Consider the following 17,513-nt stretch of genomic DNA (forward strand, 5'->3'; position numbering starts at 1 on the left):
TTCCGCAAATACGTCCGTGCATGTCATGTGTCCCGCTGTCGCAACCGTAAAGAGGATGGGTGTGAAATGGGTGATGAGATGCTCCTGCAGCACTGCACAGCGGTCCGTGACCGATCTTGGAAGCGACGGATGCGTCGAGTCGGGCTCAAAATGAGAAGTCGTAGCGACGCTGTAGTATAGTGCCTTTCGTACCTGCGGCAGGAGGTCAGCAGACCATCTGCGTAGTCTCGTATGCGCCACGCACCGATGGGATGTCGTGTTCCACTGCAAGGCCCAATGCCTCTTCTGGATTTTCTGGCGTGATGAAGTTCACGATCCCTGGTTCCGGTTCTAGGAGCATGCGAAACCGTTCACGGGCGAGGATGTGGATAGTGGGGAATCTGAGGGACTTGTCAGATGTTACGCGTAGCAAAGATGATACCGCGGATAGTGGAGCAGAGTCTATTGGTCTTGTAAAGGTGTAGTGATGTCACGGAGCGCAAAAGAGCCAGAGCAGGGGATAAGATGGTGCAGACGATACAGGCGAGCAGTAGGACGTACACATCGTGATACAGGTGCTCCAGCAAAGCTGTAAAGTCTCTTGGGGTCGCCAAGCCTTCTGATATCTCGACCGTTGGCGGGTCTCTAGTTTCGGCTCTTGTGCTTTGCGAGACAGGCAGCGACTCAAAGATAGAGGAGTGCCTGCTTAAGAGGGATTTGTGAAGTCTGAAGCGTTCCCTTGCAACTGCAATGATGATGGAACCATCGTCAAACCAAAACGCGGATGGCTGCGACGAGGTGCGCGCGCGTTCGTGGTCTATGGAAGAAGATGCCGGAAGGACGTCGTTGGCCATGGTTGAGATCGAGCAGGGGCCTGGTACCCTCGCGTCCCGTTCGTCTCCCCCTGACCTCGTCCTCGTTCGCCCCGGCTCCTCCCGCCATTCAGTCCGCTCTCTGTCCCTCACCCGGCATCTTCCATGTCTCTGGGGCTGCTAGCTGATGTCAGTGGGGCGCGAGGAGGATAGGTGAGACGGTGGCGGTGGTGGCGAGAACGCGAGTTAACGCGACGCGCTTAAGCGCGCCGCGCGAGTCTGGCGTAGGCTGCTCTTTGCCATCGCCGCTGGGACTTTGTATCGTGCACGGTATTAGCAGCACTCCATAAATAGGTATCCAGATATAGTTCCATGTAGCGATGCAGCTTTCATGTCCGTAGTCTGATAAGGTGCGTGCATGACCAAAGAACATACAAAAGCAAAACAACCATCCAAAGGCATTGCTTGGTCAGTCTCTAAATGCTCGGCAATGCGCACACCAGATAGCCGCAGTCCTCTCAGGCCTGTCATGTATACTTGTTGTTCTCCTGCAGAAGATAGTTTCCTGCGGGCGATGACCTCCGCAGCAACCGCACAGATACTGGACGGTAAGACACCGGGCACTCTATTGCAGCAAGCTATCTGACACAACAAACTGTCTAGTGGTGTGCTTTAGCAGCCTCTTCCTTAGCGATCTGCTCGCGGTAGGGGTTTCGAGGATCGTTCTTGTATTGTTCAGCTGAAAGTGAATAGTCAGTCTTTTCATGCGCTTAGACAATTCATAGGTGGAACATACAGCGGACGCCCATGTCCTGTGCCTTCGAGACAAGGAAGAACGTAATGCTAGAGGCGGCAAGGAAAGGCCACATTGGCTTCAAGACCTAGAAGACGCGGCCTGTCAGCGGGCATGTTTTGCGAAGGGCGTGTAACAGAGACGTGCAGGAGTGGGCCAGGCGCGGAGTCCGAGGAATGCCATTGCAGTGGTTCTATTACAGGTCTTTTATCTGTGAGCTTGAGACAGAGGAAGGAAATTTGCGAGGGGCCGACCTAGATGTGGGATGGACGCAAGCTACTTTGCTACAGAGCGCAAGCTCGTCGAGCGTGGGCAGCGGGGCCGGGTACGGCCGAGGCACGTGACTGGTAAGCATATGTTGAAACCAAATAAGCCGCGGGTAAGCAGAATTTACTGTTAGGCGCCTAACTATGCTAAGAAGATAAGCTATGAATAAGAGAATGACACGCTGCCTCCTGATACGCGCATCGCGCTCACGCCTCTTGATCCACGCCAAATCATATCCGCTACTTGTCTTCTCATTCAACCAGTCGAGAGATTGATAGTGCCAGAGTGAGCGTACCTGCTCGTCGACGTAAGCTATCGCCTGGTCACACGCGTTGCGCTTTGAGCGACCCTCCCCACCGGTCTTCGGAGTAAGGTACAACGATGAGCACTCACTCAGCAACACCCGCCGCATCAGCAGTGAGCTAATCTTTCACCTCGTACCCTAAACTTGGCCGACAGTGAGCGCGTTTAGTGGAGGCAGTTCAACTTTTTCGACATCACTCCAGTGAAAGACGTTCACGACCTCGCTAGTTCGCCCGAGATATTCAAAGTGAGAATGACCACTCCTTCTACCTGTGCAATTTACGAAGAGTTGTAGAAAACGCCGGAGATCTCATGCATTACTTCGACTCAACATGGTACGATCGTGGCAGACATTCACGGGAGCGTATATCGGCTCAATGAGGACTTCGAGACCGTCAACGCATGGGTCGCGCACACAGGCGGGCGGGTGACACACATGCTTGAGAGAAGTGGACTTTTGGTTACCATAGGGGTGCGTTGTAGCCCAGTTTCATGTTGTTCCCCTGCTCATGGTTCGCTAGGAAGAAGACACCGCCCGTCACCCATTGCTGAAGATATGGGACTTGCAAACAACAGAGAAGAAATCGGGTGCGCCGGTCCTTCTCCGCTCTGCTAAGGTTCAAAGCGGAAATCGACCGCACCCTGTCTCTACTATCGCATTGACTGCCTCGCTTTCTCACCTCGCTATCGGCCTTGCGGACGGCACTGTTCTGCTCTATCGACATCTCGACCAATCCATCTTTAACGGCTCGACCTCACTTACTGCGCTTCCAAAGGCACGTGTTGTGCTCGAGGGTTCGAGTGACCCGGTCACTGGCCTAGGTTTCCGCGAGTCTAACCGCGACAACCTCGACATTCACCTCTTCATTGTGACAACCAACCGTGTGCTCATGTATCAAGTGTCGGGCAAAGGGCATGGAGGAACGCCTACCGCTGTTGATGAGGTTGGCTGCGCGCTTGGCTGTGCCACAATGGATCATGGCGCAAGGGAGATCGTTGTCGCCAGAGATGAGGCAATCTATCTGTGCGGTATTGAAGGACGGGGCGCGTGCTATGCATACGAAGGTGTGCTCATCCGATCTCCCATAACCCCTTCATATCGCCGACATTTCTGCACAGGGCACAAATCTGCGGTGTATGCGCATCGCAATTACTTAGTTATCGTTTCACCGCCGTTCACGCCCACCGCATCCGCGCCTTCCGCGACCGTTCGCAATTTTGTCAGGGACAATGATATTGGCGCAGAAATTTCGAGGGTCGTCGTGTTCGATCTAGAGAATAAGTTTGTCGCCTACTCAGGGACGTATACGGACGGTATTCGAGACATTTTCGCCGCAAGTGGACAGATCTACTTACTATCCAATGACGGCAAGGTGCGCATCCCTCTGCCTGTGCATTGACTGTAGCTGATTGATCCCAAGCTTCTCCGTCTAGAAGAGAAGCCGACCCCTGAAAAACTCGAGTTGCTGTACCGCAAGTCGCAATACTTACTCGCGCTGAGCCTGGCAAAGACACAGGGCTTGGATGAGCAAAACGTTGCCGATATCCGGAAGCAGTACGGCGACCATCTGTACGCGAAAGGCGAGTACGATTCAGCGATGCAACAGTTCGTACAAACAATTAGTTACGTGCAACCGAGCTATGTCGTTCGCAAGGTACATAGTTCTGTCGCTGAAGCTAACCTCTCAGCTGACCGCGTACGCAGTTTCTCGACGCTCAACGTATTCACAATCTTGTCATGTATCTGCAAGAACTGCATAATCGCGGGCTTGCTAATGCGGACCACACGACGCTTCTGCTAAACACGTACACGAAGCTCAAGGACGTCACGCGGCTTGACAGCTTTATCAAGAGCGAATCGCGCCGTACATCCGCAGACAGTGACGCAGATGAGTTGCCGTTCGACCTCGATACGGCGATTCGCGTTTGCCGCCAGGCAGGCTACTTTGAGCATGCATCGTACCTAGCGGAGAAGTACGAGCGGCACGAAGACTATTTGCAGATTATGGTCGAGGACGCGGGCAATTACCGCGAAGCATTGACGTACTTACGGAGACTTGGAACCGAGGCGGTACGTGACGTCAATCGAACTGCTTTCAATCTGTTGATCAAGTATCTCAGGCCGAAGGAAATCTGGCGCGGTATGGCCGCGCCCTCTTGGATAATCTTCCCGAGGAGACTACTGCTCTTCTTATCGATCTCTGTACAAGCCTGACACCCTTGGCCATCAACGATGAGGACTCACCACCTGCGTCGGCTCGCCAGTCTAGTGTTGGTGGGCCGTCGTACTTGTCATATCTTGCGCTGAACAGAGGGTCGGCGGCTAGTGCATCGTCAGAGACTGCACAGCCATCGACGGCCTCGACTACCACCACCGTCAAGGCTCCTGCGCCAAGACGGCAAGGGTCCGTGAACGTATCCGACGCTAGCCCTTCCTCTCAGCCATCCCGCACTGCGACGCCGACTGTGGCCAAGTCGGCTCGGCACCAGGTAATCAAGCGCCCATCACCTCGAGTGTACTTCGCGCATTTCATCGACCATCCGGTAAACTTCCTAAACTTCCTCGAGCAGGTCGCGCTGCTGCGGTGGGGCCGAAGTGTAAACAGTAAAGAGGGCGTTCCGACTGTTGTTGAGTCCGACCTGAATGCCGACCCAGAGGTGGAGCGGCGCGACCAAGCAGCGGTATGGAACACTCTGCTCGAGCTTTACCTCGTGGATACGCCGGACAAGGCACTGCGGGTGTTGCAACGAGATGATCTTCCATACGACCACACCCACGCGCTCATTCTGTGCTCAACGCGTGGCTTCACACCTGGCCTCGTCCTGCTTTGGGAGAAGCTTGGCATGTTCGAGGATGTTCTCCGCTTCCACATGGACCGCGAGCGCGAAGATCCGACGTCAGGTGGGTCCAAGGATGTTATACACTGCCTCGATAAGTACGGTGCTCAGCAGCCGGGCTTGTACCCGCTCGTGTTACGCTTTCTGACGTCTTCACCGGAGCTACTTGGGCGCCACACGGACGACCTCGGCCGAATCCTCGAACATATTGAGTCAGAGAAGATCATGCCGCCGCTCGCGGTCGTGCAAGTCCTTAGCCGGAACAATGTTGCGAGCGTTGGGCTCGTGAAGCAGTGGCTGTTATCGCGCATCAAGAGCGCACGCGCGGAAATTGACATGGTGAGTATTAAGCCGCTTATTCTTATCCCGTCGTTTGAATTTCTGACAGCATCGCAGGACCAGAAGCTCATCGACTCGTATCGTACGGAAACGAAGGCGAAGCTCAAGCAGGTTGAAGATCTATCTGACCCCGAGCACCCGCGAGTGTTCCATGTCACTCAGTGCTCGGCTTGCGGTGGACAACTCGATTTACCTAGTCTCCATTTCATGTGCAATCACAGCTACCATCAACGGTACGTCGCCTCTTCTGTATATTGTCATATTCTGACTGCGCCCAGGTGTTTGGGCGAGCACGAAACCGAGTGTCCAAACTGCGCTCGGCAGCGCAGCATCATCCGCGAAATTCGGCGCAATAACGTGCGGCTTGCGGATCAGCACGATGTATTCTTATCCGAGGTTAAAGAGGGTGGCTATGCGGCCGTGGCGGCGGGATTTGGTCGTGGCGTACTCAACATGTCGCGGCTTGAAGAGATCGCAAGTTAACTTGTCTGGTCAGTTAACTTGTCTGGTCCTGACTCTCACACATACCTTCTGCCGGATACCCTTCAATTGGTGCACCTGCTAATAGAATTAGGCAATTATCTACGCTCGTCTCGAGTGCGGAGATGCTATGTTATGCCCGACAATAACTACATGTTAAGGTACATTGTGGCGGTGTTGCCTGTGTTTAGTCCGGTATTTAAGAGCGGTATTGGCAATTACAGTATTACAACGATTGAAGGACACCCACGAGGCTCTCCTAAGAAGCGCGAATAGAGCGGAGGAAACACTCAAGTCCACGAAAGGCACAGAGACGACGAGCTAACGGCTGGCCGGAGAGAAGGGCGTCGCCGGCGTCTGTGGGCGCTTTTCCTTTTCCTTGCGCCCGAACCCGAGCATCGGCGCTGTGAAGCTCAGCTTCCTCGTGGCTCGTTTCGCAGGCTTCGTCGCACCTGTCGACGAGGCCATAGTGCTTACGCTCTCGCTGAGTGTGCTCGACGTCCCGTTTGAGGCCGAAATTCCGAGGCTCGAAGGTGGGGCCGACATTGATGCCGACGCGTGCGAAGTGTGCGGCCGCTGCGTTTTTGGCGCGCCCGAATGATGTGCCAGTCCGTTTGGTGTGCTGCCTGGGCTTGACATCACATGCGACAACGGCATCGTGTGTGAGGATGGCAATGGCGGTAGCGGTGGCGCGGCCTCCGACTTTGGCCGTTCGATCGCGCCACCAGCGGTCGAGGGCCGTTGTCTTGAGCTGCGCCTGTCGGATTTTTCAGACAGTACGAACGGCTCCACCGCCGAGTTCTTGCCTTCCTGGACCGTTCTCAGTGCAGGAGACGCTGCTTGCATAGGAGAGGCGATAGACGCGGGTATGGACGTCGAGATGGGTATGGTTGGCTGGCTCATCAGCCCGGCCTCGGATGCTGTTCGGCTTGCACGTTTGGAAGGCTTGTACCATGGAACGCTATTGTCGTCATGCCCCTGTCCCGCCGCCGACAAGCTTCGCTCTGCGAGATGGCTGGAACTACTAGGTGGTGGCTTGTCCGAACGAAGGCTCTTGCGCTTGAACCAGTTGCCTGGGCTCTTCTCCTTCTCCTTGCCGTTCGGGACGACTGCATTCATCAGAGGAGACGGGACAGGAACCACTGGCGACGGAGTCGAGCCGGCAAAGCGAGTGTCAGCGGTCGACGACCGCGGGGTTGACGGAATGGGTATTGGGGGGACTGGTGGGACCTCTACAATGCTTTTACGATGTTCTGACCCGTTGGTGGATGGAGGGGGGCTGCGCAAAGCTCGGAAGCTGATTGACGGTGAGTGCCTGAGAGTGCCGAAGAAGCCTTTGTTGCCTGTCGCCCCAGGGGTAGACGGTACCGTCGGCGACACATTTGCGGTGTCCATGCTAGTGCGAGCAACAGGGATATTCAAAGACAGCACCAGCTGGGGCTGTGGGATCGGCTGCGGTTCTGCTGTGGTGAAGGGCGATATGAACGTAGGCGGCGATGGATCGGAACGGGACGATGGGGTTTGCTGGTCGTCAGGTGTGAGACCCGGGGGTAATGCAGGCGATGGGTTGAGAGACTCGTCCTCCTCATGAGTAGTCGCCAGTGTCGCAGTCTGGCTCGCTGACGAGTCGGCAGGTGCGTTGGTCGAGGCTGCCGCGGACTCCGACTGTGGTGGATGCAGACCCAATGCGGACGGGTCGAGATCAACGGCTTGATAGTACAGCACATATGCTGCGCCAGCGTTTGAATCACCAAAGTATCGCAGGATGTCAGACTCCTTGATAGCCTCGACACTGTCGTCGTCGAATAGGAACCAGGTGCCGCGTGCTTTCACAACACTTACGTAGTGACCATGGTGGGGACCGCTAGCGAGAAGTAAGGTTACCAGCGGGAACAAAGAAGCGTGGCGATAAGGATAGCTGGGCGGACACTCACTTGCCAATGTGTACAACGATAGCAAAGAGCTCGTACAGTCGGTCCGGATTCTGCGCATCATCCACGGTATTAAAGAGGCGCAGCTCGAGGGGAAAGGCGACGCGGTACGCGAGCTTGATGTACTTGCCGACGTCTTCTTGGTACTTGAAACGCTTGAGATGCAACGCGAGGACGTTCGGTAACTTTTTGATCTTCATTCTACGTCCGCGCCCGTTTAGTAAGGCGGCCCGAAAAATCAGCATATGACGACACCTACCGCTTCTCGGCCTCCTGAAGATCGCAGCAGGCGTCGCAAAAAAACTTATTCCTCTGGCACAGCATTTCGCTCGCACTGAATTGACGCAAACATGCCGTGACGCTCGAGTTTTGGTCAATATCGATCGACAAGTCCAGGAAGGATTCATCCCGCGACGAGACCGTCTCGCATGTGAGGCACCGGGTTTCGCTTGTCAGGATGCCCTCGAAGAGCTGGTGCACGAGGGTGTTTTTCGCAAGATTCTGGGCGACTGATGTCGCCACTGTCGAGGATAGCGTTCCCACCGACGCTGCGACTGTGCAGAATGAGCCCATATGATCGCGCTTTGAAAGCAACCAACAACGCACGTTCTTCCCCCGGGGTGCTACTGGGCGAACCATTCCCGTTCTGCAACTTCTTCTTCTCCTCATCCATCTCCTCTACGATCTGATTGAGCAGGTAGTTCAGGAACTCGTGCGCGTCCTGGTGCATTGTAGACCGGAAAAGTTCGTTAAGCTCCTTGAGCTTCTCGATGAAGGCTTTCGGCGCGACTGTTCCCTTATCTGCCGGGTTCCGGCTGATGTGCAAGTACAGTGATCGCAGAGCAGACAGCAGTGTTGGGGGCGTTGGTGGAATTGGCGGCCCCGGTGAATGCGTTGGGCTTGCGCAGTCCAAACTGGTGGTAAGGTTCTCGGACACGGACCCTTTGCGGCTCGACTTCGGGCGAGTATGGCTCGGAGGTGGCGGTGCTGGCTGTGGTGGTAATAGAGGAAGCATGGATTGCGCGAGGAGCTCTTCCGGAAAGGACGGGTCAGGGTACTGGACAACGAGGTCTCTGAAGGGCCCGCAGAAATAGAGAGCCTGAAGGACGGAATTGGCGTAGCTACGGAAGGCGAGAGCGTCAGCTTCAATAAACGCATAGTATGAAGATAAGCGGACAGGGAACGAGGAGGTCAAGGACGCAGATGGACAGACGTGCCATGCGGTTACTGCCGGGCTATCGCCAGACACCTCGTACGTGTGAACCCCTTTGAGTGCACGAGGAAGTGCATGGAAGAGAGCTCCAGGAACTGAGGCATTTTGTGCCTACCACAGGTATCTTGCCCGAATCCACTGCGAGCAGCACGAGCCGGGAGCGTAGTCGAGTTGTAGAGGCGAAATAGAAAGATGTGCGCACCAAGTGTTTCCAAACTGCAACAAGCAGATGATCAGCTATGGAGGGGGGAACAGTAGATGGATCAACACACGTTTTCTAACCCAAACTGCTTCGCATCTGCAGCAGCGGTCACAGGGATCGCCTCCTCCGGCTGCGCTGGAGAGGTTGTAGTGCTCGTACTTGGGGCTGCGCCAAAGGCCGGTATCCATTTCGTGATGGCCATCGCTCGAGACTGTGGGGAAACGGATCCTGACACGCCTCTGCGCCCGATGTGCTGGGCGGTGGCGGCGACGATGGCGGCGTAGAGGAGGTGGGCTTTCTCGTCGAAGTCGGAACACTCGAGGTCGTCGAGAACTGCACCTGAGGTAAGCGCCCGAGAACCGCGCCGCTTTAGCCGTCAAGGCACCGTTCCCCACATAGAACTCCAATCAAAGTCTCGTTGCGCTCTCCTCCCATCGTGTTTTCTACCCCTGAACACACATTTCCGCGGAGACTTTGGTGGTCAATCTCCCCCGCTCTACTACATCATGTTTTTCGGTCAAAAAGAAATGCTACACGCAGACTTCGCCGACATCTTGAAAGGCACCGATGAGCGCGTCGACAGGCACAGGAAGCACCCTGAAGCACCGCTCAATACATTCTGTCTCAAACGACGAGCTTCGTGGAAACATATCAGATAACGGACGCCCTTGTGTTAGAGTTGTCCCACGAGGATAGTCATCCATGTGCAGCGCGGGCTAGGTTTGGATCAACAACACCCCTGACATGGCAGTCAGTAATGGTACACCTTTTCTGCCAAGATACGAACCAAGGTTAAAGTCCGCACAGCTGGATAGATGCTGACCTGTATCCGGGCATGGCGGTCCGACGGTGCACTTTGGAGCCCTCTCATAAATCTTTCTACTTTCGTAACCGCTCAAGCTTTTGTATACGAGGTGCAGCGAGATTCAGGTGCATCGACCAGAGAGAACGAGTTTGCGGATAAATGCACTGAGCCCACGTATTATTGCTGAAGCACACCGTGCTATTTGGTCAGTGATCACGTATTTAAGGCAGTGAGTAGTAATGATCAGACAGTATGCAGTTGACTTTCATGGCTATCTACCACGGCTACGAGGGGCAATGCTCTGCTTCTAGATGTGCTAGGCTCTTCACCATAGCGGTGCATAACGCGGGCGAGTTCTGTAATACTTCAGTAACAGCCGGTGGGCAATAATATGGAAGCATCCGACTCTATCAGTATGCTCGCTCAAAAGCGGTGTAAGTATACCAAATTACAGCAGCAAATGGTCAGACCGCAAACAGTGTTGTAGAAGAAAAGGGCAGGGGAATCGACTCATTGGCCCGAACAGAGCTGACGGATTCTGCGTGCGTGCTGCTGATCAGCCGCTGATAAGACATTCTTGGGCCTTGCACACTGACATCGTGAGTGCCTAATATGATCTGCATAGCCTCAAATCAAATGGGCATTTACGCTCAGGATAATGTCGGGAGACGCGTCGACATGAGCAGTGAGCACGCTTACGCACATCGCATGACTCATGAGATTAGATGAGATCAAAACCTCGCACGTCAGCGCATTTGAGATAAGATAAGATCTCAGGCACCTCTGAACCCTCTCGCTTGTACTTGCTTCCCGGCCAAGCTCGTCGTTCTCCACCCACCTACGCTGAGAGCGTTCATGACGACGAAGAATGGCACCTGTTCGACGACGAGTAAGCTACATAATTCCACCGCCCTCGGAACCGGTCCCCAGGTTACGGCTTCCTCAACACGGCGCCTCCAAGACGGGCTCGTCCGCCCCTCTGCTCATCCCCTTCCGACATGAGCATGAACAACCAAATGAGCCTTGGCCCAAGTGGGGGCAGCATCCACGACACCGACTTGGTGTGTGTTGCCTTGCGCTCGACACCGCCACGCAGCTCGTCGGGCGTAACACGCCCGAAGGCATCCTCTACAGCGGCGGCCGCGACGGAATGGTCATTTCCTGGGACTTGGGCATCCCAATGAAGAAGCGCGCTCACCGGTACGGAGTCAGCGACAATGTCATGCAAAGGAATTTTGGCAGGTGGGAGATCATGACCGGCTGGGCAGACGAAGTGGCTGAGGACGAAGATGAGGTCGACGAGGGCCGAAGCGACGGCGATATCCTGGGGGATGTGCAGGACGTCAATAGGCGGAATAAGAGGCGTCCGCCGAGACCAGAAGATGGTATCCCCTGGGAAGAGCAGTGGGAGACGGACCTGGAGGCGTTCCAGCCCGGGCAGGTGGGCAGGTTTACTGCAGCCTTTCGCGAAGCCTGACAAACAGCCGTAGATGTCCCAATTCCGCCAGTCCGTCCAAGCGCATACAGACTGGGTGAATGATGTCGTTCTATGTAACCACAATCAGACGGGTACGCTCTTATCTGATAGTTCAAGTCGGACGCTCAAGCTTCTGGTAGTTGTATCCGCATCGTCGGACGGTACAGTCAAAGCCTGGTCTCCACATGCACACTCCCCTTCGGAGCCTGCTATCGTCGGCGCGCACGATGATTACGTTCGGTGTCTAGCTTACTGGTGCGTATCCCCAAATGCTCCTTGTTACTCCCGCTTACTGTTGATCCAGCCGGGACCGCCAGTGGCTTGCATCCGCATCGTTCGACCGCACGATCAAGATTTGGGACCCGGCGCGCACGGAGCAGGATGCTCTGGTGACGCTGAACACACCCGAGGCGTCTGGACCTAAAGCATCCGTGTACGCCCTGGCTGCTGACCCGTTCGGCTCGGTAATTGCGTCGGGCTCGCCAGAACGCGTTGTGCGTATGTGGGACCCTCGCAGCGGCAAGAGGGTCAGCAAACTTGTCGGCCACACGGATAATATTCGCGCCATTCTTATCAGTGAAGATGCTAGATATGTATGTTTCCATCACTTGCAAATATTGCCATGTCGCTGAAGGATATCCTAGCTCCTGACTGGCTCCGCAGATGGTACGCGTGCATTTGGATAATGTGCTACCCTAGCTGACGTTTTTGGCAGCATCCGTCAAATTATGGTCTCTGGCTACTCAACGCTGTTTGCACACCTTTACACATCACGCCGATTCTGTTTGGTCATTATTCTCCAACCATCCGTCTCTCGAGATTTTCTACTCCGGTGACCGTACCGGCCTTGTATGCAAGGTTGACGCCGAGGGGTGCACGGATATCTCAGAGGGCGAGTGTGTGCTTATCGCTCAAGAATCTGACAGCAACGCGCTCAAAGCACTGGATGGTATAAACAAGATAGTCGCAATGGACGACAACTTGCTCTGGACCGCTAGCGGAAGCTCGAGTATCAAGCGTTGGCGTGTGCCGCAGCGCAGAGCCGTCCGCGCGATGGTGCTTGGAAGCGGGTCGGATGAGAACCTCAACTTCACGACGAGTCCGACAGATTCACCTCGAGAGCAGCAATCGTCACCGACGCTGAGTGTCTCCCGCTTTCACTCGCCATCGCACTCGCCCAGTCCAACGCCCTGGTCAAAGTCGAAGCGGACGTCGCTGTCGATCTCGGACGCGCAAGCTAACAAACTGGATTTCGAACGCGAGGGCGACGAGACGTGGTACGGGCTGCCGTTCGAAAGCCTTGTCAAGCTGACGTCGCCGAACGAAGGCTTCGCCGGATTTAGCGGCGTAGGCAGAGGTAGGGACCCCGAGGTTGCGACACTCTATAGCGCGGCGAGTATTATGAGCGTGCCAAGGCTGGTGCGGAGCCCCTTACAAGCAGTCTTCTCCGGGAATACCGCATCGAACGTCAGCGGTCCGCTGGGCGTCCCGCGCAGCGCTAGCCCCATCCAGGCAGATTCGATCACGGCACATTCGCGCATACCGGAGGAGACGTTGCATCCACGCCGAACAGCGCGAGCGGAGTACGAAGAGCGCGAGATGGCATCCGATGCCGTCCCACTCCGCACTATCCCGGACGAAGTGATCCATGGAGAGCAAGGGCTGGTGCGCTGCGCGCTGCTCAACGACCGCGTACACGCGCTGACAGTCAACATCGAGGGCGCCGTCGCAGTTTGGGACATTGTACGCGGCGCGTGCCTTGGGCGATTTATCGCCGAAGATGTTGCAGAGGCAAGCTTCTGCAGCTCAACCTCCTCTTCACATGGAAGCAAATACGACTCGCAGGACACCGAGCGCAGTCCGCGCGAAGCTCTCGAGACGGTGAAGGAGCGCGTCGAGGGTGAGGCGGTCGTGGCGAACTGGGCGAGCATCGACACGAAGACGGGCTTGCTCAGCGTGCACCTGAACGAGCGCTGTTTCGAGGCCGAGATCTACGCGGACGAGGCGGGCTTCGGTCCCGAGAAACATTTTGGGGACGAAGCAAGGAGTACGTACTGCTGCTTTACTGTTCTCTGTAACGAAGTGGTGCTGACTGTGCAACCAGTTAACGTGGGCAAGTGGGTGTTGCGTAACTTGTTCATACACTTCATACGTGACCAGCAACGTGCCGTTGCAAAACGTACCCGCGAGACGAATGTCCCAGAAAACCATAGAATGCATCGAGGGGCTGCACCGGGACATATTGATATTGGAAGCAATTCGCCCGAACAAACGCGGCTATCATCTGAGGCTAAGCGGTCGCCAACGCGCAGCAAGAGTACGGTGGTCGTAGCCTCTCCGAACATGGTTCCCGCTGTGACACCGAGCATCACGACCTCCACGGGATCTTCGCCTCTTATACCGCCGATGATACCCATTAACGCTTCCTTACGAGACCCCTCGGCTCTGTCTCCGATACCACAGTCGCCATTAAGCACTACTAATACGCCTATGCCCCGGCGGTCTGCGACAGTGGATTACGGCGTGCCAGCAGCTATGCGTGAAAACGACTACTTCTCACTGCGGGGACGGAGACCGAGTATGTCTGCACCACCGCCTGTGCCTGTGCCGCCGTCACCCGATGACTTCGGCAGCTGGGGCGCACCGGCCACGAAGGCATCGGACTCTAACCTGTCAACGCCTAGTACGCCAGGCAGACTTATGGGGCGCCTCAAGGCCTTTGGGAAGACGCAAAAAAAGAGTAGCACGGACACACCGGGCGCCGCTACGCCTGGAACGAACCAAACTACCGAGCCGGCGACCCCTGCTGTAAGTTGAGCAATGTATAAATATTAGCTGGTCATCGCTTTAACGTTGTGGACGTTAGGATGTACTACAACATTCACCGCCCAAGACGCCGTTGCAAACGCTGTTCGCAGCACCACTTAACCCGCCGTCATCAAACGAGGCGCCGTCAATCCCGATTCCGCCGCACACGTCGATCCTCATCTCAGAAGAATGCCCGTCGGGCTGGGCAACGTTATACCGCGGGCAGGTGTCGAGCACAGGTCAGGACGCGCGGACGCTTGAAGAGATGATGCCGTTTTGGCTGCTCGAGTACCTCTTTGTGAATAGGATCCCGCCAATCCCGACGATCAAGGTCAGCTTCGTGCTTTTGCCGTACCAAAGCAAGGATCCCAATGAAGATCAGCTGCCGGAGTTATTAAATACGTAAGTTGTGCACCGCGGCGCTGCGCAATGAGCCGGGCTGACTGGTGTTTGCTTATTCAGGGCGCAATCGAAGCTGACGGCGAGCCGCTTCTTAAGAGTGAGAAAGCTCACACATCATGTACGCCCAAGTTGTTGCGCATATACGCAGTTAGGCTGACGTCTGTTCAATTTCAGGTGCATGACAAGCTCGAAAAAATCAGCAATACAGGCTCGCGCACAGCAACGCCCCGTTCATCGATGGACGCCCGCTCGCTTGCGTCGCTCAGCAAGCAGCTCTCACGCACGGACAGCGACTTGCGCCTGCGGCCCGAGGACCAGTTCGAGATTCTCTGCAATGAGACGGTCCTTCCGCTCGACATGACTCTCGCGTCTGCACGGCAGTTTGTGTGGAAACAGTCGGGCGAGCTCGTCATGTATTACCGGCGGAAGAAAGCCGCTCACGAGCAGCCATCCGTTCCGACCGTCGGATCTCATCTCACTGTTGGACACCCGCGCCCTGGCCAGTCTCATGTGTAATCCACGGAGAGCGAGCATCAAGCAATACCTTACTCATGAGTAGATTAACTGTGTTCATATATCTCCTGTATATATTTTTTGGATCGTTGTAATCTGCTGTACAAATCACGGAGGTAATCCTAAGGGTAGAATTTTTCCTCGCATGGCGGTGTGAGAGGAGGTTAGAGTACGCTTGCTATTGTAAGCACTTCTCGCCACACGCTACGACAGATGGTTGAGTTGAAGCTAACGAACCAATTGTCACGGTAGCCTAGCCTGCTAGTCACATTTACCACTAAGCTGTACGCGATGCTCGATTCAGTTCTTCGAGTATTATTCCAGGGACACACCACACGCTGACAAGCCTTTAGATTGGGCAAGACACAAATCATATTCTGCCTTTTTCTGGGCACGAGCGTGGTAGCCGTTGTATGGGAAGGCATACTCCTCTACATCGGGACCCTCGCCTTATATGATTCATAGGCCGCTGAGTTCCATGAAGCTGTCAAAATCCTGATCATGTAGATACACTTGATATTATGCGAGCGTGGGAGCCCTGTCTTTATATCACGGATATCTCTCCTCTCCTCGCCTTCGAGTACTCTCCCACCTTCTGCTTGGAACTTTTTCCGTCTTGAGGTCACTTTGATCATTCGCTATGCGGTGCACAAACTGCGGGGAGGCACCGACAACAGGATCGACGGCATGTCCGCTCAAATGCCACCAAGCTCAATATTGTGTATGTCTTCTTTTCTACTGGCTATATGATTATCTTCCTTATTCTCACTTACACTGTGACGCAGACCGCCAGTTGCCAGCAGCAGCATTGGAGGTCGCATAAGAGACTCTGCGAAACTATGCGCACTCATCTCTCTCTCGAAGGCAAGTTATGGGAAGGCCATGTGACAGGGGTTTGCTGGCAGGACGATCGCCCCCTTGACAAGCTTCGCCCCGTGGCAGACAATACAGAACTCTTTTGCTGTCCGGTTCAACACCTCGACGACGTGCTCCTGCAAGAGTCTCATGTCGCCGAACTCTTTGGAACCCCGCTCGTGCTGATGCGGCGCCAGAGCCAGTTTCTGACAATTCCTCGCCACTATGTGCAAGACGAGCATACAGGGCCTGGACCAACGAATCCTACTGCAGTCCTGTTAACAAGCATTAAAAATGGGTTTGCTAGTGACACGTAAGCCCATTTGGCCATGTATAGGAGGTATCTGAGCGATCACTGAAGAACCCTTTCGTGCCACTAACTCAGCTGGTACGCGGGCAACGGCCGTCCATGGGTAACGTCTGACATTGCTTCTGCATGCCGTCGCTAACATACCCTGTTTTGTAGGCGATGGCATGGAGGAAAGACGGCAAACCGCTGACACCTGAAACCTTCGAGACTATCCTGGAGTTCATCTCCATTGTAGTTCAGGACATCGCGAGCGTGTTTGTCAGCGACGGCTGGTGTCCAATGAAGGAGCAGTTTACTCCGCAGGCGTTTCAGCTCTTCTCAAGGAGGTATTTTCGCGAGCAGCGAGAGAAGGGACGACTAAGCTTCGAGGGACCGTTTGAGCCATTGTAAGCCTAAGGAAATCAGTCATGAAGTGTGAACCAAGATATTTCTCCTTATGCATCGACATCTGCTTACGACCTTTCCAGGGCTCTGGATTCCTCGTCAAGCCACGGATCAGTCAACTTCGCTCGCGGCGTCGGAATCTTAGCAGTGCCAGCGATGGAGAAGTATCCGGGGAACGAAATGCGTGGAGGTTTTTCGTGTGTAATGCATGCTTTACAACATATTTTACACACATGTATATTACCATACCAAAGTTGCAGAAGAGATACAATGCACGCGATATAGTCAATTTCCGCCTAATGACGCGCGTCTATGCTTGCGGCCCTGCTCGATCTCAACCATGGCCAACGACGTCCTTCCGGCATCTTCTTCCATAGACCACGAACGCGCGCGCACCTCGTCGCAGCCATCCGCGTTTTGGTTTGACGATGGTTCCATCATCATTGCAGTTGCAAGGGAACGCTTCAGACTTCACAAATCCCTCTTAAGCAGGCACTCCTCTATCTTTGAGTCGCTGCCTGTCTCGCAAAGCACAAGAGCCGAAACTAGAGACCCGCCAACGGTCGAGATATCAGAAGGCTTGGCGACCCCAAGAGACTTTACAGCTTTGCTGGAGCACCTGTATCACGATGTGTACGTCCTACTGCTCGCCTGTATCGTCTGCACCATCTTATCCCCTGCTCTGGCTCTTTTGCGCTCCGTGACATCACTACACCTTTACAAGACCAATAGACTCTGCTCCACTATCCGCGGTATCATCTTTGCTACGCGTAACATCTGACAAGTCCCTCAGATTCCCCAC

At 54.9% G+C, this 17,513-nt stretch overlaps 7 protein-coding genes across 7 annotated transcripts; 4 read left to right on the forward strand and 3 right to left on the reverse strand.

Annotated features, from left to right (window-relative positions):
- PHACADRAFT_83780 (uncharacterized protein) lies at window positions 1-833 on the reverse strand (the record flags this gene model as incomplete). The annotated part of the gene is made up of 3 exons (XM_007391219.1): window positions 1-192; window positions 245-449; window positions 541-833. Coding segments are annotated over 3 exons (690 nt in total), but the record flags the coding sequence as incomplete, so codon positions are not given.
- A 617-nt stretch (window positions 834-1,450) lies between these two features.
- PHACADRAFT_82126 (uncharacterized protein) lies at window positions 1,451-1,672 on the reverse strand (the record flags this gene model as incomplete). Its single annotated transcript, XM_007391220.1, has 2 exons — window positions 1,451-1,530; window positions 1,588-1,672. Coding segments are annotated over 2 exons (165 nt in total), but the record flags the coding sequence as incomplete, so codon positions are not given.
- A 372-nt stretch (window positions 1,673-2,044) lies between these two features.
- PHACADRAFT_205018 (uncharacterized protein) lies at window positions 2,045-8,309 on the forward strand. The gene is made up of 12 exons (XM_007391221.1): window positions 2,045-2,268; window positions 2,324-2,401; window positions 2,450-2,626; window positions 2,676-3,219; window positions 3,274-3,527; window positions 3,576-3,809; window positions 3,860-4,225; window positions 4,276-5,331; window positions 5,389-5,564; window positions 5,610-7,675; window positions 7,746-7,943; window positions 8,002-8,309. The coding sequence occupies exons 1-10, from the start codon at window positions 2,233-2,235 to the stop codon at window positions 5,812-5,814; spliced, it is 3,126 nt and encodes a 1,041-aa protein (XP_007391283.1). The 5' UTR covers window positions 2,045-2,232; the 3' UTR covers window positions 5,815-7,675; window positions 7,746-7,943; window positions 8,002-8,309.
- A 508-nt stretch (window positions 8,310-8,817) lies between these two features.
- PHACADRAFT_248795 (uncharacterized protein) lies at window positions 8,818-9,365 on the reverse strand. The gene is made up of 3 exons (XM_007391222.1): window positions 9,228-9,365; window positions 8,920-9,171; window positions 8,818-8,863 (listed from the first exon to the last, which is right to left on the reverse strand). Exons 1-2 carry the CDS (start codon window positions 9,357-9,359, stop codon window positions 9,067-9,069), a joined length of 237 nt encoding a protein of 78 aa, XP_007391284.1. The 5' UTR covers window positions 9,360-9,365; the 3' UTR covers window positions 8,818-8,863; window positions 8,920-9,066.
- A 1,849-nt stretch (window positions 9,366-11,214) lies between these two features.
- Window positions 11,215-15,165, forward strand: PHACADRAFT_83158 (uncharacterized protein; the record flags this gene model as incomplete). The annotated part of the gene is made up of 11 exons (XM_007391223.1): window positions 11,215-11,403; window positions 11,453-11,531; window positions 11,580-11,694; window positions 11,744-12,032; window positions 12,084-12,105; window positions 12,155-12,583; window positions 12,677-13,486; window positions 13,544-14,247; window positions 14,333-14,649; window positions 14,710-14,767; window positions 14,824-15,165. The coding sequence occupies 11 exons, from the start codon at window positions 11,215-11,217 to the stop codon at window positions 15,163-15,165; spliced, it is 3,354 nt and encodes a 1,117-aa protein (XP_007391285.1).
- Window positions 15,166-15,825: 660 nt separating this feature from the next.
- PHACADRAFT_248801 (uncharacterized protein) lies at window positions 15,826-16,854 on the forward strand. The gene is made up of 5 exons (XM_007391224.1): window positions 15,826-15,883; window positions 15,948-16,330; window positions 16,403-16,430; window positions 16,484-16,739; window positions 16,795-16,854. The coding sequence occupies exons 2-4, from the start codon at window positions 16,002-16,004 to the stop codon at window positions 16,715-16,717; spliced, it is 591 nt and encodes a 196-aa protein (XP_007391286.1). The 5' UTR covers window positions 15,826-15,883; window positions 15,948-16,001; the 3' UTR covers window positions 16,718-16,739; window positions 16,795-16,854.
- Window positions 16,855-17,051: 197 nt separating this feature from the next.
- PHACADRAFT_191088 (uncharacterized protein) lies at window positions 17,052-17,492 on the forward strand (the record flags this gene model as incomplete). The annotated part of the gene is made up of 1 exon (XM_007391225.1): window positions 17,052-17,492. The coding sequence occupies one exon, from the start codon at window positions 17,052-17,054 to the stop codon at window positions 17,490-17,492; it is 441 nt and encodes a 146-aa protein (XP_007391287.1).
- Between the last annotated feature and the right edge of the window lie 21 nt (window positions 17,493-17,513).

The sequence above is a fragment of the Phanerochaete carnosa genome (genome assembly GCF_000300595.1).
Source record: "Phanerochaete carnosa HHB-10118-sp unplaced genomic scaffold PHACAscaffold_1, whole genome shotgun sequence".
In the NCBI taxonomy this organism is placed as follows: domain Eukaryota; kingdom Fungi; phylum Basidiomycota; class Agaricomycetes; order Polyporales; family Phanerochaetaceae; genus Phanerochaete; species Phanerochaete carnosa.

Coding starts and splice junctions, on each gene's coding strand:
- PHACADRAFT_205018 (XM_007391221.1), top strand. CDS start 2,233: ATGAGCACTCACTCAGCAACACCCGCCGCATCAGCA. Junction 3,220..3,273: donor CGCGTGCTATGCATACGAAG/GTGTGCTCATCC, acceptor ATTTCTGCACAG/GGCACAAATCTGCGGTGTAT. Junction 5,332..5,388: donor CACGCGCGGAAATTGACATG/GTGAGTATTAAG, acceptor ACAGCATCGCAG/GACCAGAAGCTCATCGACTC.
- PHACADRAFT_248795 (XM_007391222.1), bottom strand. CDS start 9,359: ATGGCCATCACGAAATGGATACCGGCCTTTGGCGCAGCCCCAAGTACG. Junction 9,172..9,227: donor AGCAGTTTGGGTTAGAAAAC/GTGTGTTGATCC, acceptor TGCTTGTTGCAG/TTTGGAAACACTTGGTGCGC.
- PHACADRAFT_248801 (XM_007391224.1), top strand. CDS start 16,002: ATGCGCACTCATCTCTCTCTCGAAGGCAAGTTATGGGAAGGCCATGTG. Junction 16,331..16,402: donor AATGGGTTTGCTAGTGACAC/GTAAGCCCATTT, acceptor CCACTAACTCAG/CTGGTACGCGGGCAACGGCC. Junction 16,431..16,483: donor CGGGCAACGGCCGTCCATGG/GTAACGTCTGAC, acceptor CCTGTTTTGTAG/GCGATGGCATGGAGGAAAGA.